Source organism: Corvus cornix, chromosome 3 (genome assembly GCF_000738735.6).
Source record: "Corvus cornix cornix isolate S_Up_H32 chromosome 3, ASM73873v5, whole genome shotgun sequence".
NCBI classification, from domain to species: domain Eukaryota; kingdom Metazoa; phylum Chordata; class Aves; order Passeriformes; family Corvidae; genus Corvus; species Corvus cornix.
The window spans coordinates 35222690-35246630 of NC_047056.1; the positions used below are offsets into that span (position 1 = coordinate 35222690).

A 23941-nucleotide genomic window follows, 5' to 3' on the forward strand; every position below is an offset into this window, starting at 1 on the left:
ATTGACAGATTTCGTGTATTTACCATTTGCTTACCAAATTAGTTAGGTCTTGAGTCAATGTTGGTCCAGATAGAAATTCATTACTTCCTCTGCCTTACAAGGTATTATCATTAGAAAATATTTGCAAGCATTGTAAATCTGTGGTGAATCTAATAAATATCCTTCCTATTCATGAATTAATACAACTCCAAATGATGCAAATTCATATTCTATCCTAAAAATAAATAAATAAATGCAACTTTCTAAAAGGAATATTGTCTCAAAAATCCTTGAATTCATGTGGTACATGTAGAGTTACATTCAAAAGGATCTGTAAATGCAGCTTGTATTTTATATGTTTTTAATAGTCTTCCTGTTGCTGTCATGGAGTAAAATGTTTCTGCATTTAATTATTTACTAGGCAACAGTAGTGGGGCTTGGAAATGCATAAACTAATGTGGACAGAGTTGGTCTGGAAACTAACTGAGTTGTTAGGGAAAACATTCTGCTGAAAGAAAATATGGTATTTAGCTAAATTCTAATTCTCTTTGAATATCTCAGAATAATCAGAAAGGGTTAATCTCTTAAGGAGCTGTACTTAAGGGTGGGTAAAGCTGTGTGCATTCACTAGAATACCATTTTGCAAGTTGACTTCTGTTGTTACCTTGTGCTAGTTTAGAATGGTAAAGAGTTAATTTTCTCCATAGGAGTTTGTATGGGGCTGGGTTTTGGATTTGTGATGAAATAGTTTTGATAACATACTGATGTTTTAGGAATGGTTAAACAGTGTTAACATGGAGTTGGGGCCTTTTCTGCTTCTCATGCTGCTCCACCAGGGAGTTGTCTGGAGGTGCACAAGGAGCTGGGAGGGGACGCAGCTGGGGTGACTGACCCCAACTGCCCAAAGAGATTTTCCACACCTTGCCACGTCATGCGCAGCAACAAAACATGGGGAGAAGGGGAGAGGTTTGCCAGCATTGACTGGAGTTCAGTAGGTTGGCTGTTGATGAGCAATTGTGGGATTTTTGCATTATTTGTGGTGGTTTTGTTTTGTTTTTCTTTGAGGAGTTCTGTTTTTCTTTTTATACTACTCCTTTTTCCTTATTAAGCTGTGTTTATCTCAACCCATAAGTTTTTGCACTTTTGCCCTTCCAATTCTCTCCCCATCCCAGTGGTGGGTGGGCAGTGAGCCAGCAGCTGTGTGGTATTTGAACTGCCTACTGGGATTAAACCATGACATAACTTCAGTTCATTTATGAAGGTTTATCAAAATGAAGTCTTGAAAAGTTTGGCTGATTGCCTGCTGAATGTTGCAAGTTAATATGAAGTAGTATTCTAGACTCACATGCTTTCAAGATCTGCCAGTGGCATGTTGTATAGATTCCTCTATATGTGCTTTAAGAGTTTGCTTGCTTATTTGGAGACTTCACCATATTTGTGTTAGGTTTGACATTTTGCTTCTCTATATCACTACTTCTGGAATCTAAAGTATTACAGAAATCTATTTGTTGGATACTACTCCTCATGAAGTTGAATCACTCTAGTGAAGTTGCAACTGCAGTGAGCCTTCTACAGTTGAAATCTTTCTACTCCATACAGATATATATTGTAAGATGATCTTTAGGTGTTATTTAATATGCATATTGTTTATTTTTAATATACAAGATTCTAGTGTCCTGTCAATATGTCCTCGGTACATTTTCTTTCAAAGTCCAAGCAGTATTTATTTTCTGTTTGAAAGAAAAATTAAAAAAAAGGTTGCAAGTAGTACTAACTTTAAAAGGAGAGACAAAAGGTTCCAGTATCCTTGTTTTTCAGTGGTGCATTTGTCATTTAGTCTTGCTGATCTGAACTTAATCTATGTATAAAAATACAAATATTTTCATATACTAGTTATGTTGTATTAAATATTCTAATAATGTTTAAATATATTATATATAATGAAAAATTAAATATCTGAAAGATACAGAGGAATGAAAAATTTACCAAAATAATTCGCATTTCACACCATTGTAAAATAGATCATTATTTTTACCTAACTGTAACATGATAGTGTTATTGAAGCACAGAAGTTATGTAGCTATAGCATCTGAGCCTTGTTAGCATAACAAATGTCACCCACTTACTGTTGGCCTCTGTACAACTTTATTTTCAGATGATTACTACATTGCTATGTTTTGTAATAATAACTGCATTCACAATTGAAGCATCCGTGTGACTGGTATTACAGGGCAAACACAGAGCTGTGGCTATGGGCACGAATGCAAGTGTATTTGTTTTATTCCAGTGCTTGTCACAACCAAGTCTTTTTTTGAAGGCAAAGGCTTTGTAGTGGAAATGAAAATTATTTCTTACTGAAAATCTTGCACTCTTAAAGTTGAGTTCTTAGAAGAAAAGAAAATGTTACTGCAGGCTAGTCATTAATGTAGTTAGACACAGTGCAGGTATAAATAATACGTATCTGTCTAGTTATTCCGTGTGGTCATCTTGATTTACCACAACATGTATGGTAAACCTCAATGTAATCAAAAGTTTGTGATAGCTGAACTGTGGTTGCTAATGAAGGTGGGTGTGTTTAGATGGAGGAATGTAGCCTGTTGGATGAAAGTTTGGTATGTTGGGACTGGCCTCTTACTTGACCTGTATAAAGGTGGCTGTGGTCTTTTCATACTTGTCTGGACAAGAGTGGCCATCTGAGGAGGGGCTGCACTGGCTGAGTGAAGATGCAGGACATGGTAGCTCCTAGACTGTGCCACCCTCTTGGGTGTTGGGCTTTTTGCTTGGAAGCAAATGAGCTTCTAGGATAACTTAAGTTTATATTAAATATTTAGGGACGAATTTGTCTTGGAGCTGAGGGGAAGAGTACTATTGTTTCTACCCAGTTGTTATTCAGTACAGCACACACCCTGCACACCATCCTCAAGTACTAGAAATAGCAATGCTGAGATGAGAAGGAAGGTTGTCATATCTCACCCTAATGCTTCTGGCACTATCCTCTTATATCAAATCAAGTCAGTAAATTATTGAAGAACATATGTTAGCTCTAGGAGGAAGCTTATTGGCACTTTAGTCTCTATATGGCTCTCTCTTAACTAATGAATTAAGCTAAGTTCAGAGTTAATATTTAGATCAAGGGCAGAAAAGGGCATCTGATCTGACTGGAGATTATATGGCATACCAAAATGTGAGGTACTCTGAAAATTTCCTCTTGTTTATTCAGATTTGTCTGTTACACGTAAAGTTGAATTCAGGTCACAGTTTAAGAGATGAGGAGTGCATAAACTCCCCAGTGCATTAGCAATTTGTAGACAAAACTAATTTCTATTTTTTGCAGTGCATAAGCCTGTGCTACTCCTGAACGTTTGAACAGCTTCAGGAGGCATAACTGAGATAGATGGAGGATAAAAACTCAATCCAAGGTTAAAAATACATGTCTTTGAACTTTCTTTATCACAATTTATTGGTCATAAGCATCTAGCTCCAAAGTAAAATAAGAAAGCCTTTGAAGTTTCTGTTTGGCTGGTGCCAATGATGGGATGGAAAACCCACCCTAAAATGCTCTACTATGCTAAATAGTGTACTATTTTACTATGCGAAAATGCCCCACTGGGACAATATGTTACTAGTTGTGAAGATTGTTTTGTTTTGCCCTCGTGAGAAGCCGATCGGGGCAGAAGCGTGCCCGTCGCGGGCAGGAGCAGCGGTGTGTCGCGCCAGGGGCTGGCGGTGCAGCGCGGATGGCGAGCCGGCAGTGTGCCCTGGCGGCGGCGGCGGCCAACTGCAGCCCGGGGTGCGGAGCAGCGCTGCCAGCCGCGCACCTTCCCTGCCGCGCTGGGGCACAGCCTCGGCATCCCTCCTGCCACAGCCGTGCTTCAGCAGGAGCTGGACAACACTGTCTACAGTCAGGAGATGTTTTGTTCTGTCTAAAGAAAAGGAAGCAGCAGAAGGGACTTTGACACTGTCTTCAGCAGCCTCGTATTTGGTCGCAGAGAAGATGTAGGTAGGCGCTGCACCAAGGTGCACAGAGGAAGGATGAGAAGCATCAGACACAAGCTGCGACAAAAACATGCCAATTACATGGTGGGATGTGGGAGGGATAAACTTCCCTAAGAGGAAGTGGAATTGCCATCCTCAGGGTTGTCTGAACTCACCTGGACCTCAGCAGCTGACTAGCATCAGCTTTTCTCAGAGTAGGGGATGGGACCAGATGACCTTAGGATGTCCAGTTAGACTGGAATTACTCTGCAGTTGACAGACTTAGAAAGGATAGATCCTCACCAAAAGTGATAGAGGGTCTCAGACTTGCCTTGAAAGTTCTGAAAGTACTTGCCTTGAGAAAAATGCTCAGAAATTTGACTTAGTGACACCATTCTTAGAAGCAGTTCTGGACTGCTTATTACCTGCAAGCATTTGTTTTTCTCCATATGATGTCAGTTGGAACAGGTAGTTTCTATGAGTCATTAATACATTACAAGGTGATACCTATGAGGCACTCATAGATTACATAACCTAGTTGGTTTAGTTGCTGTCTATATTTCCTCTCTCTCTACCTTCCTTCCTAGGATGCATTTGAGGCAGCTTTCAAATTTACGCCATAGAGCTCACCCTGCTGGGACAGTGGTTGGCTTTTCTACCTTTTCTTAGAAGCAGCTCCCTTCTGAAAAAATTGTTTGGGAGCGATTAACCAAAATATGTTTTCTTCCATTCTTGTTTTGTTCTGATCAGAATAGGACGTTTTTAGCAAACTCTCTAACTGCATATGGGTCTATAGCTTAGGGTGTGAAGGTTAATTTAAAGAAGAAAGATGGATACATTATGCTTTGGTTTAGACTGAGTTTTGCCTACCAAAAACTGAGTGAACTGAAGTTTCTTTGTAAAACACCAATTCACAACTACTTGCCAGTGACTGACTTGTGAATATGCATTTTTATTACCTTCTTTTCAACTGATCTAGTCAAGGATGACTACTTGGATGCCATTTTTCTATTGAAGAAAAACTTGTCCATTTATTCCTGAATACTAGGAATTTTTAGCAGCTGTAAAGCATTTTCAGATACATACTGAAAAGTTGGGATTTTGTTTGGTTGGAGTGGAGTGGTTGTTTTGTAGCACCTAGGACTCTTAACTGAAAAAAGGATCATATGTTGCACAAAGCATGAGATCACATGCAGAACAAGTTCCCTTGCACTTGTGGAGAAATCGTGTTGCTAAAAAGAATGGTAGATTGGGGAGTGAAACAATCAAAATAGCTTGTCTGAATTTCCTGAAACCAGGAATAGAAACTCAATCCATTTAAATGTGGTCCTGAAATTTGGTCCTAAGTCTTCTGAATTTTCCATGCATTGGAGCATCATTTCTATATATGTTAGGTGTCTCTTGGTTTGGATACTTCACTGTTATATAAGCATTTCTATGCCTTTGGTCATGTTTTTGTTCATTTTCATCTCTTTTTGTGATGCATTTTTTAAAATTTGGGTTTGGGGTTTTTTTTTGTTTGCTGTGTTTTTGGGGTGTAGGGAATGGTTTTGTGGTGTTTTGTTGTTTGGGGTTTTTTTCAGTCTGTGCTCTTAGTTACCACACTGTAATGCGCAGGACAAGAGACAATATGAATCCACACAAGTACTTACAAGTCCTTTCTTTAAGTCCTGTCAAGCATCTAAGGCAATTTATGCTAACTGAATATTTGTCCTTAAATCTTGCTATAAAAATAATTAATTTAGTAAGGCAGTCTTTCCACGTTTCTTAAACAATGCATTTACAGGTTACTTAAGCTTGTATTGTCCACTTTTGTGTGATCTAAGTGTTGCTTCTTTTTGTAGCATAACAAAAATTGTAGCTGAACGTGACATTTACTCAGCTTAATTTTTATTTATTTAATGTTTTTTTCCTGAAATAAGCTGGTGCTGGATAAGTTGGTGCTTAAGTATATTTTAAAGTGTCTTAAAATCGACTGCATAATTCAAGAAAATTATGTGAAGTGGAAGAAGGCCAGTTTATTGAAGTGATAATTAAAATCCTGCTTTATAGGATATCAGGTAAGTTAAGTGTGAGGTTAAGGGTTAAGTGCAAGAGATTTGTTAAACTTACTAGCTTTGTTTTCCTTTTAAGCATTAATGGGTCATAGTGCCTGGGGAGGGTATGCATGTGGTAAGAAATTTGGAGTAAAATTTTCAACTTTCTTCCTTTGTATTTCAATTATTCTTTCTTTTTATGCTGGTGGGATTCTTAAGGCATGTTTCACAAGGCATGCAGGTGACAGAATTGACATATTTGCATCCTATTTTGCCATTACTGATATATCAGTATTGCTTAATCTTGTCTTTCCTGCTTGGTTATATCACAGAGACTTTGGATAAATGTTAGTAAGTCTTGATCCAGATTTCCATGAAAGCAAGTACTTATTCTGTGTTGAGAAAGTGCATTCATTGCATAGATTGAAAGAAAGATTAGAACAGAATTGTTAGATTGTTGGCAGTAGTACTCAGCGGCATGTTTTACACGTTATTCTTTTTGTTGGAAAAAAAGTGAATTTTGAGTTGTGCTAATGAAAAGTCTCCTTTAAAACTCACCTCATTAATATTGCCTTTGTTAGCAATTAGCACCTACAACTGCTTTAACTAAAGACCTGGTTTTTTCATTTTTTCTCATTTACTTCTGTTGCTGCTGCTTTACTGTGAGGACTGCTGTTCACAGAGATGTACTGTGGAGGAGATATCTTAAGTGACATGTGAGATACCTCATCATGTAACACTAGATTTTATTCTCTCTGCTGTCTTTTTCCAGCCAAATAGGGGAAAACAATGAAATCTCTGCTTTGAGATGTGTAAGCACCAGTGTCTGTGGTATTTGATAAGGCTGTTTGGTGGCTTTTGCTTTCTGCTGTTACTTCGTTGAATGTCAACAGGCTTTCCTGGTTAGCACTGCTCAGGCTTTGCTCACTTCTGCAATGCTTGGCCTATATGAAAGAATAACTTCTCAGCCTTAGGATCTCTTGAATGTATTGTGTGAGTTTGTAGGATCAGTGCAGTATCATGGTTGTAAGGACCGTTGCATCTTTTGAGAAAAAAATTTCCTAGTGTTTGGTAGTAACCTTAACTCCTTTCTTCTATTTTCCTTAGTCTGTTTCAAGCATTAGAACCATTTTGTTCACGAAAGCTCTCTATTAAAATTCTGGTCTTGCTGCTCATGTTGCCTCCCAGGGTGTGTTTGTGAGGTAGGATCCACTGTCATTGTAACATGAGAGTACAGAGCCAGTCCCTTCCTCGGGGCACTCAGTAGATACTGTTCAAATCCGCATTTGCTGTCTTCCCACTTCTAGAGTTTTTCCAGGTTTGACACGGAGTCTGTCCTCACCAAATACAACAGTGTCCTCACCAAATACAACAAATACAACACAACAGTGTTTCTCTACTGTTTTAAAGATGATAATAACTTCTGTGGATAGTGTGCCATCTTCATACTTGACCAATTTATTAATAAGTCCGTATGCCTTGTCTCTGGTCACGGAACCACATACTCTGTAACATGTGTGCTGCAAACTTTTATACATAGGATTAATGTACATTGATTGTGTCCAGTTCCTGAATTTGATCTAAAAAATGGAATGGCTTTGGAGGTGACTGAATCCCAAACTTGTGCAAGGGGTGCCATCATGGGAATCTTGCTGGCAATAATACTAGTTTGCTTCACGTAGGAAGTGCATCTGTAGCTGCAGTTTCCTGGCAGTAGCTTCTGCCACAATGCCTAATGTTCCACAGTGGTTTGTAACCTGCATTTTAGTGCTTGTAAATTTAATCTGCATTCAAGATTTAGCCAAACTGCCATAAGAGATTATGCTAATCTAAAGCTTCTGCATCTGAACTTCCTAGTTTGTTCTATTTTCAGTTGTGTCGTGGAAGCTGCTGTGCAAGATGCCACAAAATATGTTCTTGCTTAGTGTTTAAGAGAAACTAATATTTTGTTTTAAGGTAGATTTTTACACAAAACAAGTACTTTGCTGTGTATTGTACTGATGGAGATGTATAATAAAAAAGACAGATTAGAAAAGATGTGAAATAAATAGTAATTGAGGTTTGCTTTAAAGAGGACATAAACAATAAGTGGATAACTTAAGAGGAAAGGTCAATGAAGAATAAAGATTAAGAAAAGCAGAGGGTGAAGAATCAGAAAAAAATGTCTGAGCCAGGATAATTTGTGATACTTTTTGATAGTATGATTAAAAAAAAATCCAAACAATACACTTGGGGATAAACAGATTACCGTGCTTGCAATCCTCTAGATCATTCCCCTTTAATCTGCTCTTGGAAACAAACTTTCCAGGTATTTAATACACAACTGTATGCTTCAAATGAGATCAGAAACTGAATCTAATTAAAGAACATTGCAGCCAACAACATTCTGAAATTGAGAGATTATTTTTATATATTTGGCATAGGATCATTGGTCTTTTTCCAGACTCTGTCTTTTTTTTGTAATACAAGGTGTTGGCTTCCATCCAGCTTGAAACAGAGGGGTCCAAGTTTAACGACTACTGAAGTCAGCAAAATACTTGTACTAGTGTTAACAGAAGCTCGGTACTGTGTAAACTCTGACTTTCTGCTTTTTTGTAGTTCTGACATTTAATTCCCTCTGTGGGTTGTTGCTGCTTTAAGGTAGAATAAGGGATGCTGCAAGAGAGTGGTGATACCTAGTAGTGTTTAATGTATGGTGGACTTGAAGCTGTGTTTAATGGATATCAACAATTTTTTTTTTTATGTACCTGCATAGTCCTATGCAGGCATCTGTTTAGTGACTGACTGAGGAATAAAGACTGTGGATATTGCATGATTCTTAGTTTGTCTTAAATGTAATCTGGTTTCTTACGTCTTGTGCAGCAGTAGCGCAGAGCAGAACAAACTTCTCATACTGTGATTCCTTGTGGTCTTACTGTGTTTGAGGGCTGGTTATGAATCCATGTGTGCATGTATTGCACACGCGCCACCACCCACATGAAATGTGTAGGTTTTTCTGGTTAGGATACTGCTGTAGTGTGAAAGCAGGACTAGTAAGATGATTCTCAAATTTCCAGGGGTCTATTTTTCTAATCAGTTCTCAAAAACCTTCAGTCAAGCAGTAGGGCACCTGTCTTTTCAAGCTTAAGCTGTCTAGATCTTGGAATAAAATTAAAATTTCTCATGCTTCTTTTGTCTTGTTGCTTTTTTCCCCAGTATATATTTTGGTTTTCCTTTTTTATTTGTGTGAATGACAGTTGTAAAAATGCAGAAACACCTTCAAACTAGCAGTGAAAGCAGGTATTGCAAGCAGGAGCTTGGAATTTAACAGAATTCCTTGCATGATTTTTAGATGCTTTATTTAATTTTATTTTGCCTAGTGCAAATGTTCTTTGGAGTCACGAAAGCACAGTTTCTATTATATTTATTTATTCCATATTTTTACATGGAATATGAGAAATTGCCTTCAGTATAAGAACCAAAGAACAGAGTGCTTTGGCTTCTTTTACACTGGAGTCTTCTGATAAGCTGCTTATTTCTGCATTTTGCATTTTAAGTGTCAAATGTGGCAGTTTATTAGAAGACTTTGCCTTTGGAGAAAAGATAATGTTTTGTGTGGAATATCCACCATTTCTGTATTCAGTGAAATGCTCCTAACTAGAATTTTGTAAAGTGTCATTTCTCAGCAAAAATAGATCTAGTAAGAACCAATATCTACTTTTTCTGGAGAACTGAGCTGTTTAATTCCTTCACGTTGACAATTTCTCTTCTAATTGGAAATGTTGTAAAAAGTTTGTAGAATCTCTTCACTGCAAGACACTAAGAATTTCTACATCAGAATTCTCTGATAGTCAGTATAGTGTCAGTATAGATTTCCTCTAAAATTATAATGGCCCCTTTTTGCTTTGCTGTCATATTTCTTATTATAGGTAGAGTTGTTTTCTGTTGTCCTAAGTAATGCATGGAAATTTTGTTCAATAATGATGCAGATTTGGTAACTGATGAGTAGCAAAGGAACAGTTAGAGTAGTTGCCATTAAAACTCATTCTGGGGAGACAACAGAAATGTTAATGTTAAAAAAGACATAAAGGAAAAAAGCAAGAATTTGGGAAGATCTCTGGTTGTATGGAAAATCTTGTATAATAAAAATGTGTTTAAATTCTAAAGTAGAGAGGTTATTTTGAAGGATTTAGGAAGAAGCTAAGCCAGAGAAGTCAAGAGAGATTAACCAAGGCAGTTGGGAGTGTGAAAATGTCTTGAAACACTGAGGCATTGGCCTTCGCCATTGGAAGCAGTCACTTTCTGTTTACCTAAAAGAAGGAAACTATGCTTCTCTTTGTAGTTTCTGACTACTGTGATGTGTTAGGTTAATAAAGAGAAGATCAAAATGTTGAACAGGGTTGATTTTCTTGATAATTATGCATCTTGAGTATTTTTGTGAAAGAATTTTAGAAACACATGGTTAAGCCTCTAATAAAAATACAGAGGTTAAGCTGGTAAGAGACAGAGGTTATTTGAACATAATAACTGGGAAAACTAGTTTGCATACTGGAGTTTACTTGCCAGAAGTGTCTTAAGGCATTTAGGTCCTTCTTATGCTGTGTGTGGGCTGGGTGTTGTGGGTTTTAGTGGGGTTTTTTAACATTTATCAGTTAATTATCAGAGAGAACTGCAAGAAAACACATACCTTAAATTTATTTGTATTAACCAAGCAAAACACTGAAGGGCAGACAGGAGTTGATTCAATTTTGCTAACAACAAAAACTACATTTCTTTGACTATCAAACCCCTCATTTCTAAGTTAATGTTTACAACTCTGGTGCTTTTTTTAATCAGCTCCAGAAAACTGATTGCCCTTTCTGCTGTTCCGTCTCAGTTGCTAGCTTCATACACATGTGAATTCTTATTCCTTGTAAACTCATGTATGTATTTTCATTGTAATTTGCATTTATTGCAAACACAAGAGTCCTTGTTCTGCTTATGTTTTTAGACTTTAAGTAAGAAGCTAAGAGTAACTTGAGACACTACTTTGGGTGTGATTATGTGGTAGAGTAAGTTGTTGGGTGCTCCTTTCATCTTGAGCTGTCTTCAGAGGTTTGTCCTTTGTGAGGTATACGGTGTGTCCTCGAATTCAAATCCCTTTCTCCTCTCCACATCAAGGTGTGCATTGCAGTGCTTCTCCTTCAGTGAATATTTGTGATTATTTCTCCAGATATCAGCTAGGCTCGTATCACGGGGGGGGGTCCGATGCTGGTCAGCACCGGTGTGCCACGACCTTCCTAGAAAGCGTGTCCTGCAAAGAACAACTCTTCCAGGGGCGGTGGCAGGCCACCCTGGGCAGCAGGTGACTTCAGCAAGTGTAGCAACTTCTCCACTAAGTGATTCCAGTTCTTGTGATATCAGCTCTTTGTGAAATCACCCAAGGTGAACTTGGGGACAGGGAGACAGGAGCCTCATTTGGCAGTTCCACAGAGGCAGCTTTTATTGTCCAGCAGCCCCTGTGAAGGGAAGGCCAGGGACAAAGGCTCCCTCCTGAGGGGCAGAAACAGGGAGCTTTTATGGGAAAGGAAGGGGGTGGGGTAGAAACCAACTAGCCAACTGGGTACAGGCTATCACCATATAGAAACAAGGCGTGCTGGGGGTGGTTCACTTTGTCACCATGACCCTGAGGAAGGTTGCTTATCTCTGGGAGAGTCTTTTTGCCCTTAGGCCTCTCTCCTCCAAGGGAGTGCAGAGGGCTCTTGTGCCAAGGGCTCCCAGCTCTCCAAAGGCTCGTACTGTTTTCTTAAGTTGTGCGAATCGAAATTGTTCCAAATAGTTGTGCTTTGTCATCATTTTGAAACTTACTCAGCATTACCTTTGGTTTTGCAGCTGAATATACTGTTGCAATAAATAGTACTTTCTGCTTTAAGTAAATTTACTGCTTGTGTACATTTTTGTAAGTCATCGAAGTACGTGCAGTTTATATTGATTATAAATCTAGTGTTTCCATTTTTGGTTTATTCACAGAATGATTTGGCATTCTTTAAAGTCCTGAGTCTATAGGTGAGACTATCTCATTTCTGTTTGCATACTCTTTCTTTGGAAATTTCAGTTGATTTGCCAATATATAAAGATTGAACAATAGTAGGAGTAGTACCATTCATCCAGCACAACAGGCTCTCTTATATAAAGAAATCACAGTATACAATGTTATTCCAGCCATGACAGTACTGAAAACATTTTTAAATTTTATTTTGCAATAGAGGCAACACAGCTGTAAATCTGACTACAGCTGTTGGCTCATTTCTCCAACTAACTTCTGAAGGATTTTTACCACTGGCGTTTAAAGGTGCTTTATTTCTGTTGAACGCAGTGCAGTTAGCAGTAGAAATGGGTCCTGTCCCAGGGATGGCACAGCTTCCCCTGTGTTCTGTGCAGTGGGCTGGGCTCATGTCCTTCATGTACAGTTCTGTCAGCTAATGTTATCTATTATTGATTTGGATTAACTTGTTGGCATCAAGCTAATACTTATTCGTTGAAAGCAGGTTTTGAATAAAATGAAGGAAAAGTAAAATTACCTTTGGGATTTCAAGACCTGAGTGCTTCTAAGCATAACAGAAGAATGCTGTGAGCTGGGAGATCTGAAACCAAATGCAGCTACTGCCACGAACATTATTGGTTTTATAGAACTTGCATTTGCATTTAGATGAAGGTGTTTGACAGATCCTCATTGAGTTTCTTAATTCCTTCTTCGGAAGACATCAGTTTTGGGTCAGGATTGTTTGCAATTCTGGTGTGGTGTTTTTTGGGGTTTGTTTGTTTGTTTTGAATTACCACTTTTCTTTTTAATATTTTAAGTATTGGAAAAGAAACTAGTTCAGGAAATGGAATTATAACATTGGAATAGCTTTGCTATTTACCCAGAGGGGATTACTGTCTTCCTTGACTGTAGCCGTCTCGAGTGATATAACCCTTTTTCTGGTTATTTGGTCCACGAAATGGAAAATCTTTGGGAAATCTGTAGTGAATACTGTGTTGCAAAAATGTGTATCAATGAATGCATGTTTGTTAAAGCTGGTATCTGTGACTGTCTTTTTGTGTGTCACTTTTTTTAGCCCAGGTTATTTCCATGCTGTTGTTATAATACGAGAAGATTAGGCTATAATGTGGGTGAGACAGGTTGCCCCACTGTGTGCCCATAAAATGCAGAGCACCAGAATGCTGGGAAGTGTAGCAAGACTCATTAAGAAAATAGAACGGATTTTAAATAAAGTCCAGTTTTAGGTAAAAGGTCAGGCTCTAGTTCCTTTTTTTATTTGTAGCAGTTCACCCATATACAGTACTGTGCATATTACACGTGTAAGTTAATCTCATTTTTTAATCTACTATAACTGCCCTTTTGATTCTTGAAAATCCTTTTGGGTGTTTTGCATTCCGATATCGATCCCTGTCTGTCTGACTGCTTCAGCTGGGTAATCATTTTTCTTGTTTATCTCTAATCCTTTAAATATTTCCTTCCTGCCACTGTATAACAGTACAGTATGCCTGTTGTTTGGAATGTATCTCAATGATGACTGTAAGATTGTACAATAAAAGTGACTGTGTTTGAGCCTAGATTTCACAGAAATGGTTTACAGTGAAACAAAAATAAAAAGCTGAACATGTGCCTTCAAAGCATGTATGCCAACTGTAGTGCATTGCTTTGCTTAGTCATGTAAAATGTTCATCTTTATAAACCGTAACCTATTCTGAACTACTCAGAAAAATGAAATATGAAGCTCGCTATTTCAAAGTGCTTCTTATTCTGTATTCTTTGTATTGACCTAACAGAAAGAGAATGTATTCTTTCCATCTCTGTGTGTGTATATCTGTGTATATCCATATGCATATGTATTAAAAACTTGATTTTAAAGGATCAACTGTAGAACAGTTTAAATATCTTGATAGAAACATTTGGACCCGTCTCTGATACTTCTTTTCAGCCATCTCCTCCAATAAAACATTCTGTCCTCGTTTCTATGGTGACCGAGTAACAGCATCACATGAAGTTCTGACAAAATGATAAAAATTCCTCCCTGAAATGGTTTCCTGAGAAGCATGGATGTGTTCCACTTCACCTGAAGAATGAGAAGACCCTCCCATCCCCATCAGGGCTTTTCTATTTCTCCCGCACTAGATTATACCCTCGGATCCTTTCACTGTACTAACCAATGCTTTAACAGTTCTGCTTTTCTCATTAAATAAAATTGGCATGTACTTTCTCTGCGTGTCAAAGCAGAGCATGCAAACATAATGAAGGAAAAGAATTTGATACAGAGGTGAAAGCAAAGTGTTTAATATTTCTTGAGGAGCCATTTTTATTTACATAGTGCTTTGGTATTAACAAAGATGGGGGGGGGGGGGAAGTTGAGGGGTGGTTTGGCTTGGTTTTTGTTACAACTGCTCTACTTAAACAAAAGAAATGAAGAACGCCTGAGATCTAGGCTTCCTATATTCAGTGACTGTCTTAATAAGAACATATCAAACTAGTACCCAGTATTGCATAAACCTTTCAGGAAGGTAAAGAAGCTGCCTTCTCTCAAAGAAAGCATTAGTTGCAACATAAGTGCTTCAGTAACTTGCCATTATACCTCCACTTCCCCATTAGAACTTTGTACGGTCATGGGAAGTATAATTTTAAAAACACATTGTAGCTTTTGATATGGAGAAACTTTGTGACAAAGTTCTGGGTTTATGGCTGTTGATTTATAACAGACCCTTTCTGAAGTTAATGGAAAGAAAAAAATTCAAATCCATATCTTTATTTCTTATTATTATTCTATCCTTTGAAGATTGTTCTCTTCCCCCTCATACACCTTATAACAAGTATGCTGTGGTTGCAGTGAAAGGTCAGTTTGAGTGTTGTTGTGCCTCAACTTCTGAGATGCTCAGCTTTCCTGTACACTTCTGAGGTGAAAGTGAGAAATTTTTTTGGGACATCCTGACTTTTTAAGTGAATGATCCCTGTTTTAATGATAAAGCACACAGTGCATTGTATCTTATTCAGCTATTATTTTTCAATTATACATTGTAACTTAGGTTATTCTTAATAATTGTAGGGGGTACTCTCTCTTGCACTCAATAACAGCAAGGTCTTTTCGCAGTCTCTTAGCAAAGTACAAGGAAGTAAGCCTGAACCTCCAGACCTACAGAAGTAAAGTTTGTCCTGAAATGCAAAACTTCTACCAGTAGTAATTTATACCTAAAAATAACACTGTCACTGGTAAACTGGAGAACTGTATATTAAATTATCTCTAGAGCTGCCTTTTAGAGTAGGGATTAAGTTTGTTTCCAAGGAGAGGATTCTTGTTTGGAATTCATCAAAATGTTAGTTTTCCTGTCTGGATTGTGTTCAGTTTACTAAGAATGTTTTATTTCCAGCTACGTTTCTGAATTTCTTAAGAAAATTGTCTGTCTCAGAATAGTTTGTTCGCAAAAGCTTGATTGATCCAGACTCTTCCTTTATCTATGTAGAGATTCTTTGTTGGCTCAGGCTGCTGAGATGTCAGGGATACTAGAATGCTACCAGCTTCGGTGGTGTTTGATGAAAGGCTATAAAGAGAATGTGTCCCACAGAGAAACCTCATCAGAAAACCAACCAACATTTTCTTTTCTTTGTATAGTTATTTGAAATGCTGCTTTTTTTGAACATAAAAGCAGCATTTGCAGCCAGCAATGTTTTCCTTAGTGAGTTTTAGGTCATCAGTTCAGACTTTTAGGGGAAGCTTGGTGGATGCATCCCTGAAAAGTGATTGTTCTCCTTATTAATGGTTGGGATATTTTTTAAAGGATATACTGAAATGTGATTGAGTTTCATATGGTTTTTTTCTATTTCCTCAACTTCAGCAAGGCTTTTGACACTGTCTGTCACAACATCCTCATAGGGCAGACTCAGGGAGTATGGACTGGACGAGTGGACAGTGAGGTGGACTGAGACCTGGTGTCTTGGTTTGAGACAAGTTTAGGGGGAAACGCTCTGGAAGGAACCACTCCTCCACAGAAGGCAAGTTTTGGCACTCCCTACCCCCACTGATGGAAAGGAATTTCTTGGAGGAAAGTGAAAAAACTATTTATTTAACAAACAAAGTGCTGGCAGGGCACAGGAAAAAATTAATAGCTATTCAATATTTAACCTCCTCACTGTGGAGAAAGCTGGTGGATTCAGAGTTCTTTTCTGTAGCTGGCTCAGCCCCTCCTGAGGTCCAAGGCCAGGATGCGGCGTCCTCTCAGCCTCCGTGCCGGTCCACGGGGTCCGATGATCTGGTTCTCGGATCACAGCTAGGCCAGACAGTTCCAGAAGAGGTAGTTACGGGAGGATTTCAGTATTCAGTCCTGGGAAAAACTTCTTGTCTCAGCTAACAGGTTAGCTAAAAGCAGGAGTCAACTCTCTCAGCTCTGCTGTGGCAAGAGAATGTGGGGGAGTGTGTATGAGTCCTTGAACACAAACCATGCTGGAGAATTTGCCCAGCTTCCCCCCCACCCCCTTTCCTCGGACCCGTTAAAGCTGCAGGACCCATTTCTGGATATAAAGCAGACCATAAGGGAATACATTGTCATAAAATCACCCCAAGACACCTGACTGAACGGCAGATCCCAGAGGGTTGTAATCAGTGGCACAGGGTCTAGTGGAGGCCTGTCAGCAGTGGTGTCCCCCAAGCTTCAATACGGGGTTCAGTATTGTTTAACTTGTTCATCAATGACCTGGATGAAGGAGCAGATGCCTCCTCAGCAAGTTCACTGATGACACAAAGCTGGGAGGAGTGGCCAATGCCCCAGAGGCTGTGCAGCCCTTCAGAAGGACCTCGACAGGCTGGAGAGAGGGACAGGGGGGAGCCTTCTGAAATTCCACAAAAGGAAGTGCAGGGTTCTGCACCTGGGTAGGAACAACCCCAGGCACCAGCACAGGCTGGGGGCTGACCTGCAGGAAAGCAGCTCTGTAGAGAGGGACCTGGGGCTCCTGGTGGACAACAAGCTGTCCATGAGCCCTTGTGGCCAAGAAAGCCAATGGAATCCTGGGGTGCAGCAGGAAGAGCATTGGCAGCAGGTCAAGGGAGGTGATCCTGCCCCTCTGCTCAGCCCTGGTGAGGCACATCTGGAGTGCTGTGTCCAGCTCTGGGCTCCTCAGGACAAGAGAGACGTGGAGCTCCTGGAGCAGCTCCAGTGGAGGGTAACAAAGATGATTAAGGGACTGGAGCATCTCTCTTATGAGGAAAGGCTGAGGGAGCTGGGCCTGTCCAGCCTCAGGAAGAGACACTGAGAGGGGACCTCATCAATGTCTGTGAGTATCTGAAGGGAGGTGCCAAGAGGATGGAGCCAGGCTGTGCTCAGTGGTGCCCAGCAATAGGACAGGAGGCAATGGGCAGAAACTGATGCACAGAAGTTCCACCTGAACATGAGGAAGAATTTCTTTACTGTGTGGGTGACTGAGCACTGGAACAGATTGCTTAGAGAGGTATTGCACAATCCTGTGTCATGTTCTCTGGGGGGAAGCTGCTTGAGCAGTGAGATTGGACCAGATGACCCACAGTGGTCCCTTCCAACCTTATCTATACTGGGATTTTGTGATTAACTGTCTGATTCTGATAATCAAACAGCATAAGTGTATAGAAGTCCTCACTTCAGTAAATTAATTGGTGAGTTGTATAAGCAATCTTTCCTTTTTGGAATAGTAAATTTATTAAATGAGGCGTATCAGTTGTTTCAAATGTAGAGGTAGAACAATGTTTTATAAAAATATAAATTTAATTAGTGCAATAATTGTCCTGAGTACAGCCTCTTGGTTAAGAAACCATGTATCTGCTTTAGCAATTTTACTGTCTCTACATGCAGTTAGGGTTGTATGAAGTTCTTCTTGTGAAGGCGTCTGCTCTATGGGTGAGGACAATGCGACACATGTATCTTGCTGTGTAATCTGTGTATTAAGATGCCTTATTATTAAGGAATATGTATATATTTGCTATACTAATTTATTTCATAGTAAATCACATGTATAGTCCTATAGATAGGTCTCCCTTTCCACAAAAGCCTAATTTTTTGCATTCACCACAGTGCTTTGAAAAATTATGTTCTCCTGTTTCTGGACATACATAGTATTTGTTTATATTCTATTTATTATCAAAAAAAAGATAAGAAAATGGAGTTTAAGTCCTGATGCATTGTTTGACTTTGAAGACATGGGTCAGGAAGAACCTGATTTGTGTAACAGACGGTAACTTAAAACATCTAGGGGACAGGTCAGTGCTTTGCAGTGTATGTGTCTATTTGACAGAGAAGCAGCAGGCTCTGCTTCTTTTGGTCTGTTGAGAAGTTACTCTGAAACAGTCTGTCTGGTGTGTAAAAGGGGCAAAGTAGCAGAAATAGCACTGGTGAGTGATTTTTTGTGGAATACAGCTTGGCATTACCCTGCTTTCTGTCTTTTGAGGCTGTTGGCGTATTTTTAATTATTTTGTTCTTACATGGGGTTTTTTTAATGTTCCTTTTGTAAGGGCTAGAAGTGTTTGTTAATAAAGAAAAAAAGAGCTATTAAACAATTCTTGTTTGATGAAATCTTAAATAGCTGTATGTATTGGAATTAAATCAGGAATTCTGCTAAAACAGTGACATTCATTGCTGTATTAATGTTTGTCGTTTATTTTGAGAACAGATTAAATTTTGACACCTTCTTCGATGAAATAATGAAAAGATAGAACTAGTTTAGTGTAATGAATCCCTGTGGATAGAAAAGATCTTGTCATTTGCTGAGATAACAAGAAGAAAAACCTTTAAACTTTTCTGAATTGGTTGCTTAGAAGTAGTGGTTTTTATCCAAAATTGGTATCAAAGTGAGGAGCCCGCATCAGCTTTTACTGAGATGCAGTAAAGCTGAACCCCCACCTTCTTACATTGCAGTGAGTTCTGGACCTGGAATGCACTTACACTAGGGCGGTGCCAGCTGATGAAAGTTTTAACCAACATAGTAATGCTACACCTGGAGCTGCTGGATTTTCATGTTTTAGATAAAGATTATGCTTAAGGAAACACTTCATAGACTGCTGACCACATACCATTTTAGTCAGTAGCTGCTTTCCATAAAGGAAAATGACATCTAAATCAAGAAAAAAAGTGTGACATAGTCTGCAAAAAGTTTCTTAACCTGCCTTTGACTCTGCTGTGGGCTGGAGTTTGGGAAGCTGAAATATAATTGTCAGCGTGGTTGATTCAGCGTGGGTGAATATATTTGAGTTTCCTGTTGCTCAGTTGCATTTGTATATTGGGAAGGGAATATTTCAACATGTACATAGTTTGAGATGTAATTTGGAAGTACAGTATTTACATGAGTATTAGCAGGGAGTTATTAGTAGAGCTTTGTTTGTTTATTTTTTGGGATTATGAAGTACAAAACTAATAGTGATGTGGATTAAGAAGAAAAAGGTTTATAAATACCTACTGGTGTTATGCTACCCGGTATTGAAACATAAACATGTATTTTGCAAGATAGTGGTTAGGTTTAAACCATTTCCTCTGAAAACAGTGCTGGCTTTAGGTAAGACTCCTGTTGCAGTCTATTAACTTTAACTACATCGAGCAGAATAACGTGGAAAAGACTATTGAAGATAATAACTGTAAAACACTGAGTGAATATTTCATACAGAAATATTTTACATGGTTCTATATTTTAAATTTCTCTCTTCTATTGTTTGTGATGCTTCTTACATGTAGGTAGTGACATATCCTTGTTTTCCTATCTTTGCTAGGTGGTCTTACCAACTCCAGCAGTAGACTTTGCATTGGTCTTCAAAAAAGACCTATCTAGAGTCCTTAATAGTCTGAATTTGAACAGTTTGACGTGCATTTCTGACAAACCTTGCCTTTTGGAAAGTTAGCCAAATTGGTCAAAAATAGTTTTTATTGTATTTGACCTATTGCATTGGTCAAATTTTAATTGTATTGAATTATCTAAGCAGTCCTTAAGGAAATGCTTATTGTCATATAGATACATGTATGTATGTAAACGCAGTCAAGTGAAAAATAGCAGGTCAACTTTTTAAAATACATATAATACGAAGTATTTGCATGAGAGATTGCGTGGGGATGGGATTATCTATTAGTCATGGAAATCAGAAGATCACTGGATGCATAACGCTAGGATAAATACAGTAATGAACAGTGGGAATTTAAGGGTCATCATGAGTACAAGTGCTCTATCAAGAGTCTGTCATGAGTATTTTAAAGGCTTTATTATTATTTTTAAGGGCTGCTACTGCAGCAGTTCTGTCACTGTGCATGTTGAGCAAACATGCAGTGGAAATGAAAATAATTTTAAAAGCTAGAATGTCAAGCCTTTTATTATATCCATAAACTAAAGGCTATCAATAAAATACTGAAACTAGTATGTTATCTATTATTTATACAACTCTGCAGTGAACCACTGTAACCAGTAATGTTCAGTCTGAACAATGTGTTTAATAAAGCAGATAAGAACCTAAACGTAAGAGTAGGTTTAAAAAAAAAATTGGTCTTAAAAATGTTATTTAAAGTTCTAAGCAAAATACGTATCTAGTCAAGGCTGTTTTAAATATAGATGGAAATAGTAGGATTTTTAACTGTAAGAAAAGAGCTATGGTGCGATCTAGTACCTCATTTAGGTTAGTAATCTTTGATGGTTTTAAGAAAAAATATAAAAGTACTTGTACATGAAGGAATCATAGAATATCCTGAGTTGGAAGGGACCCATAAGGATCATCAACAAACCTCACCATCATCATAGTCAAACCTCTTACCTTTTAGTATTAAAGCTGCTGAAGTACATAGGAACAACGCTTCTAATGTGAACATTGGGACTGTGTACAGAAAAAATCCTCTTCTGCTAATGTATGAGCTGTTCAAATATGTTAGCTGTTGAACTTTTAACTTGCTTTTTGAATATGTGAGAGCTCAGTTCAGGTTAATAAATCAATCCATTTAAGTCAGTCCATAATGGAAAGTCTTGGGAAACCGAAGGTATAGGTGTGAAAATCAGGGCTGACATGATATGACAAGTTGTTTCTTAACATCTTTGCCAAATGTGTGACTTCACAGCTCTACCTGAGGCTGTGTGGGTTCAACCCTCACACACATCACACAGATTGGAAACTTGTAGAAATATTTTATAAGGCAGCTGCCGTCTTGCAAATACCTATACTTTTTAAAGGATATTTGGAAATTTTCACTAATCAGTTCAGAAGCTGCTGTTTCCTTTTCTTTTTTACTATTTTGGGAGAAGGCAGAAGAGAGGGAGCTTTTTCTGAGTTTATCTTTACAGGTTCAGTGTTTTACTGACACATATGGCATGATGATTTTTCTCTCCTTTTCAGAAGAGAAACCTGATTGCTCCAAGGCCCGCTGTGAGGTCCAGTTTTCTCCTCGATGTCCAGAAGATTCCATCTTGATTGAAGGCTATGCTCCTCCTGGTGAATGCTGTCCACTCCCAAGCCGTTGTGTGTGTAATCCTGCAGGCTGCTTGAGGAAGGTTTGCCAACCTGGCTATTTGAATATATTGGTTTCTAAGGCATCGGGAAAGCCAGGGGAATGCTGTGATCTCTATGAATGCAAGCCAGGTAAAAGTAGACACAATTTCTTTTCCCATTTTTCAATTTTTTCTGTCTGAAAAGCAAAATAATCTATATAAATGCATCCAATAAAGCCTATATTGTTTTCTGAAGTGGTTTGTATTTTTTGCTGTAGGGAGTTTTAAGAGGTGAAGGTACATGGGACTGTAAAAATGAAGGTGTGTGTTAGGAGGGTAGAAGAACAGTGACTTTGAAATGATTGGGGAAGGAAAGAAACTAATGGTTTTAAGGGAAGTGTAGAGCTTCGCATATGGGGATTAGAAATTAAGAGACCTGGTAATAAACCTTGTGTCTTCAGAGTCTAACTTGGTATCCTGAAGAATTGTAGGAAAGAAGAGTTAGAGAGGAACTGAACTACATGAATTATAGCTGAAATGCCATGTTGCTAGAAAAATATGGGATAAAGGGCAGAGTAAGGCCTGGGAGGTAGGTGTTCATGCAGATACTCTTGTGGGGGTGATGTCACCCATTTTACTGAGTATGTCACCAAGTCTATGGAGTTAACATGCTGAACAGAGAAAATTGTGTTTCCATTTTTTGCCACAGACCTAAAAACTTAAGCTCTGTGAGTAATGCTTCCAGAACACTCTTCCTGCACCTCCATGTCTGCTTAACCAGCCTCATAGGGGTTGTGCACCAGCAAGGGCTTTCTGGTGGAAACAAAACTGGGAGGACTACTTCCTGTGACAGCAGTGCTGTTTTATGCCAAGATAAAGTGCTTGCGCAATTAAAACATAAATTGTGTTTATTTCTGCTCCTTAAAAAAGATATCAGTGCTCTCTAGTTTACTCTGGCATTTCAGTTGGGCGCCTTCTGCTGAGAACTGTGTATGTTCAAGTGCTGTGATTGACAACAGAGTTAGTGAAAGGAAAATAGAAAGCGTTTCCTCAACACTAAATGCTAGAATAAAAATAAAATATTTCATTTTGAGAGTCCCTTCCTCTTCTGTCCCTTTTACTTTAGGAATACAACTAAAGGCATTGGTATTTAGTTAAAATGCATAGTGAAGAAACTTAGTATTTAGTCACACATGTCTATTAACCTCCAGGTTAATTAGCTTTAAACATTCTTACCTGTTGCTCCACCAAGCATCTCATCACAGTTGTACCTACTGAAAACAAGTATGTCATGCTCCTTGTTTTACTGTGATTGTAAAGCTCAGAGATGAGATAACCCTAGTCTGGTTCCATAAGCAACCTCTTTTATTCCTACAAGATGTATGTAACTGTCCATTCATGAGTAGTGAATTTAGTCAATATGTGTTGAATTTAATTTTAAGCTGGAGATTACATTTCTCAAAATACAGTTTCAAAACATTTTTCTTCTTTAAGATAGTTTGAATGAGCAATCTCAAATGGAACTGCATAATGTGTTAACAGCAAAAATAAAAATAACCCAAAAAAACATTTGTGGGAGTATATGTGCTAAACCACTATGAACAAGGACATTTTAAAAATCATGTTTGTTTAGTTAAAGATTGAGTTAAAATCTAATTTAAAATGCATTTTGCTGCAGTGTTGATAGGAACTCTGGCTGTCGCTTCTGAATAAAACAAGCTAAATAGTTTACTTTGGCAGTTGTCTAACAGATGTTTGTTGTACCTTTTGTGATAACTTTGGTGTTGTATGTGGTGCAGTGGGGAGTGTCGTCTTTTAGTTTCTGACATCCTTGGGAAAGCATTGGGAAATGTCTGTCATGATAGGCATAACCTATGTTGAAAAGACCACTCATTTGTCATTCTTTCAGAAGTCTTTTTGGTAGAGCTTTCATTCTCACTCATCTCCAGCACGGCCTGAAAATTCCTCTTTTTTTTCTGGTACCAAATAATGGTTTAAACACAATCGTAAAGAAAATGTTATTGTTTGGCTTACTTCTTTGAGGAATCCTGTGCAGTCAGGGCTTGACGGAAAGTCCGAGATCAGCAGCAAAATTTAGTAGGTAGTGTGTAATGACGCACAGGGAAGTAGTTTGTGCTCCACCCTGATACAGCTTCAGCATAGAAAATCAGGTCTGGATCTTTTACACTCTTGCACTAAGGACAAGGGTCAGCAAAATCAAGCTTTTATACACAGCTCAGAGAAATAGAATTCTATAATGTTTTTCTTTTACCCTCTGTTACTTACAGAAATAGTACTTATATTGTTTTATTGGATGATTTGTCAGAAGCTTATGTTGACAGAACTTGAGATAAGAGTGGAAAAGGACTGGAGAAAAAGAGTGAGCAAGAATTACAGATACATTTCTAATGGAGCTGGAGAAATGGCTTTTAAGTTGACAATGAAGGTGAGGGAGGGGAAAAAATCAGCAAATGTGGAGATCCATGTTGGGAAATACCTGGGATAGAGCAGTTAAGGGATAGGGCAG

General features: G+C 38.4%; 1 protein-coding gene across 3 annotated transcripts in view; it reads left to right on the plus strand.

Annotated features, from left to right (window-relative positions):
- CRIM1 (cysteine rich transmembrane BMP regulator 1) overlaps nt 1-23941 on the plus strand; it is a 175625-nt gene that overhangs the window by 63835 nt on the left and 87849 nt on the right. For all 3 annotated transcript variants that reach the window (XM_039568479.1, XM_039568481.1, XM_039568480.1), the window contains exon 3: nt 21323-21565. In XM_039568479.1, coding sequence (XP_039424413.1) covers nt 21323-21565 — 243 coding nt within the window. The remainder of the gene's footprint in view (nt 1-21322; nt 21566-23941) is intronic.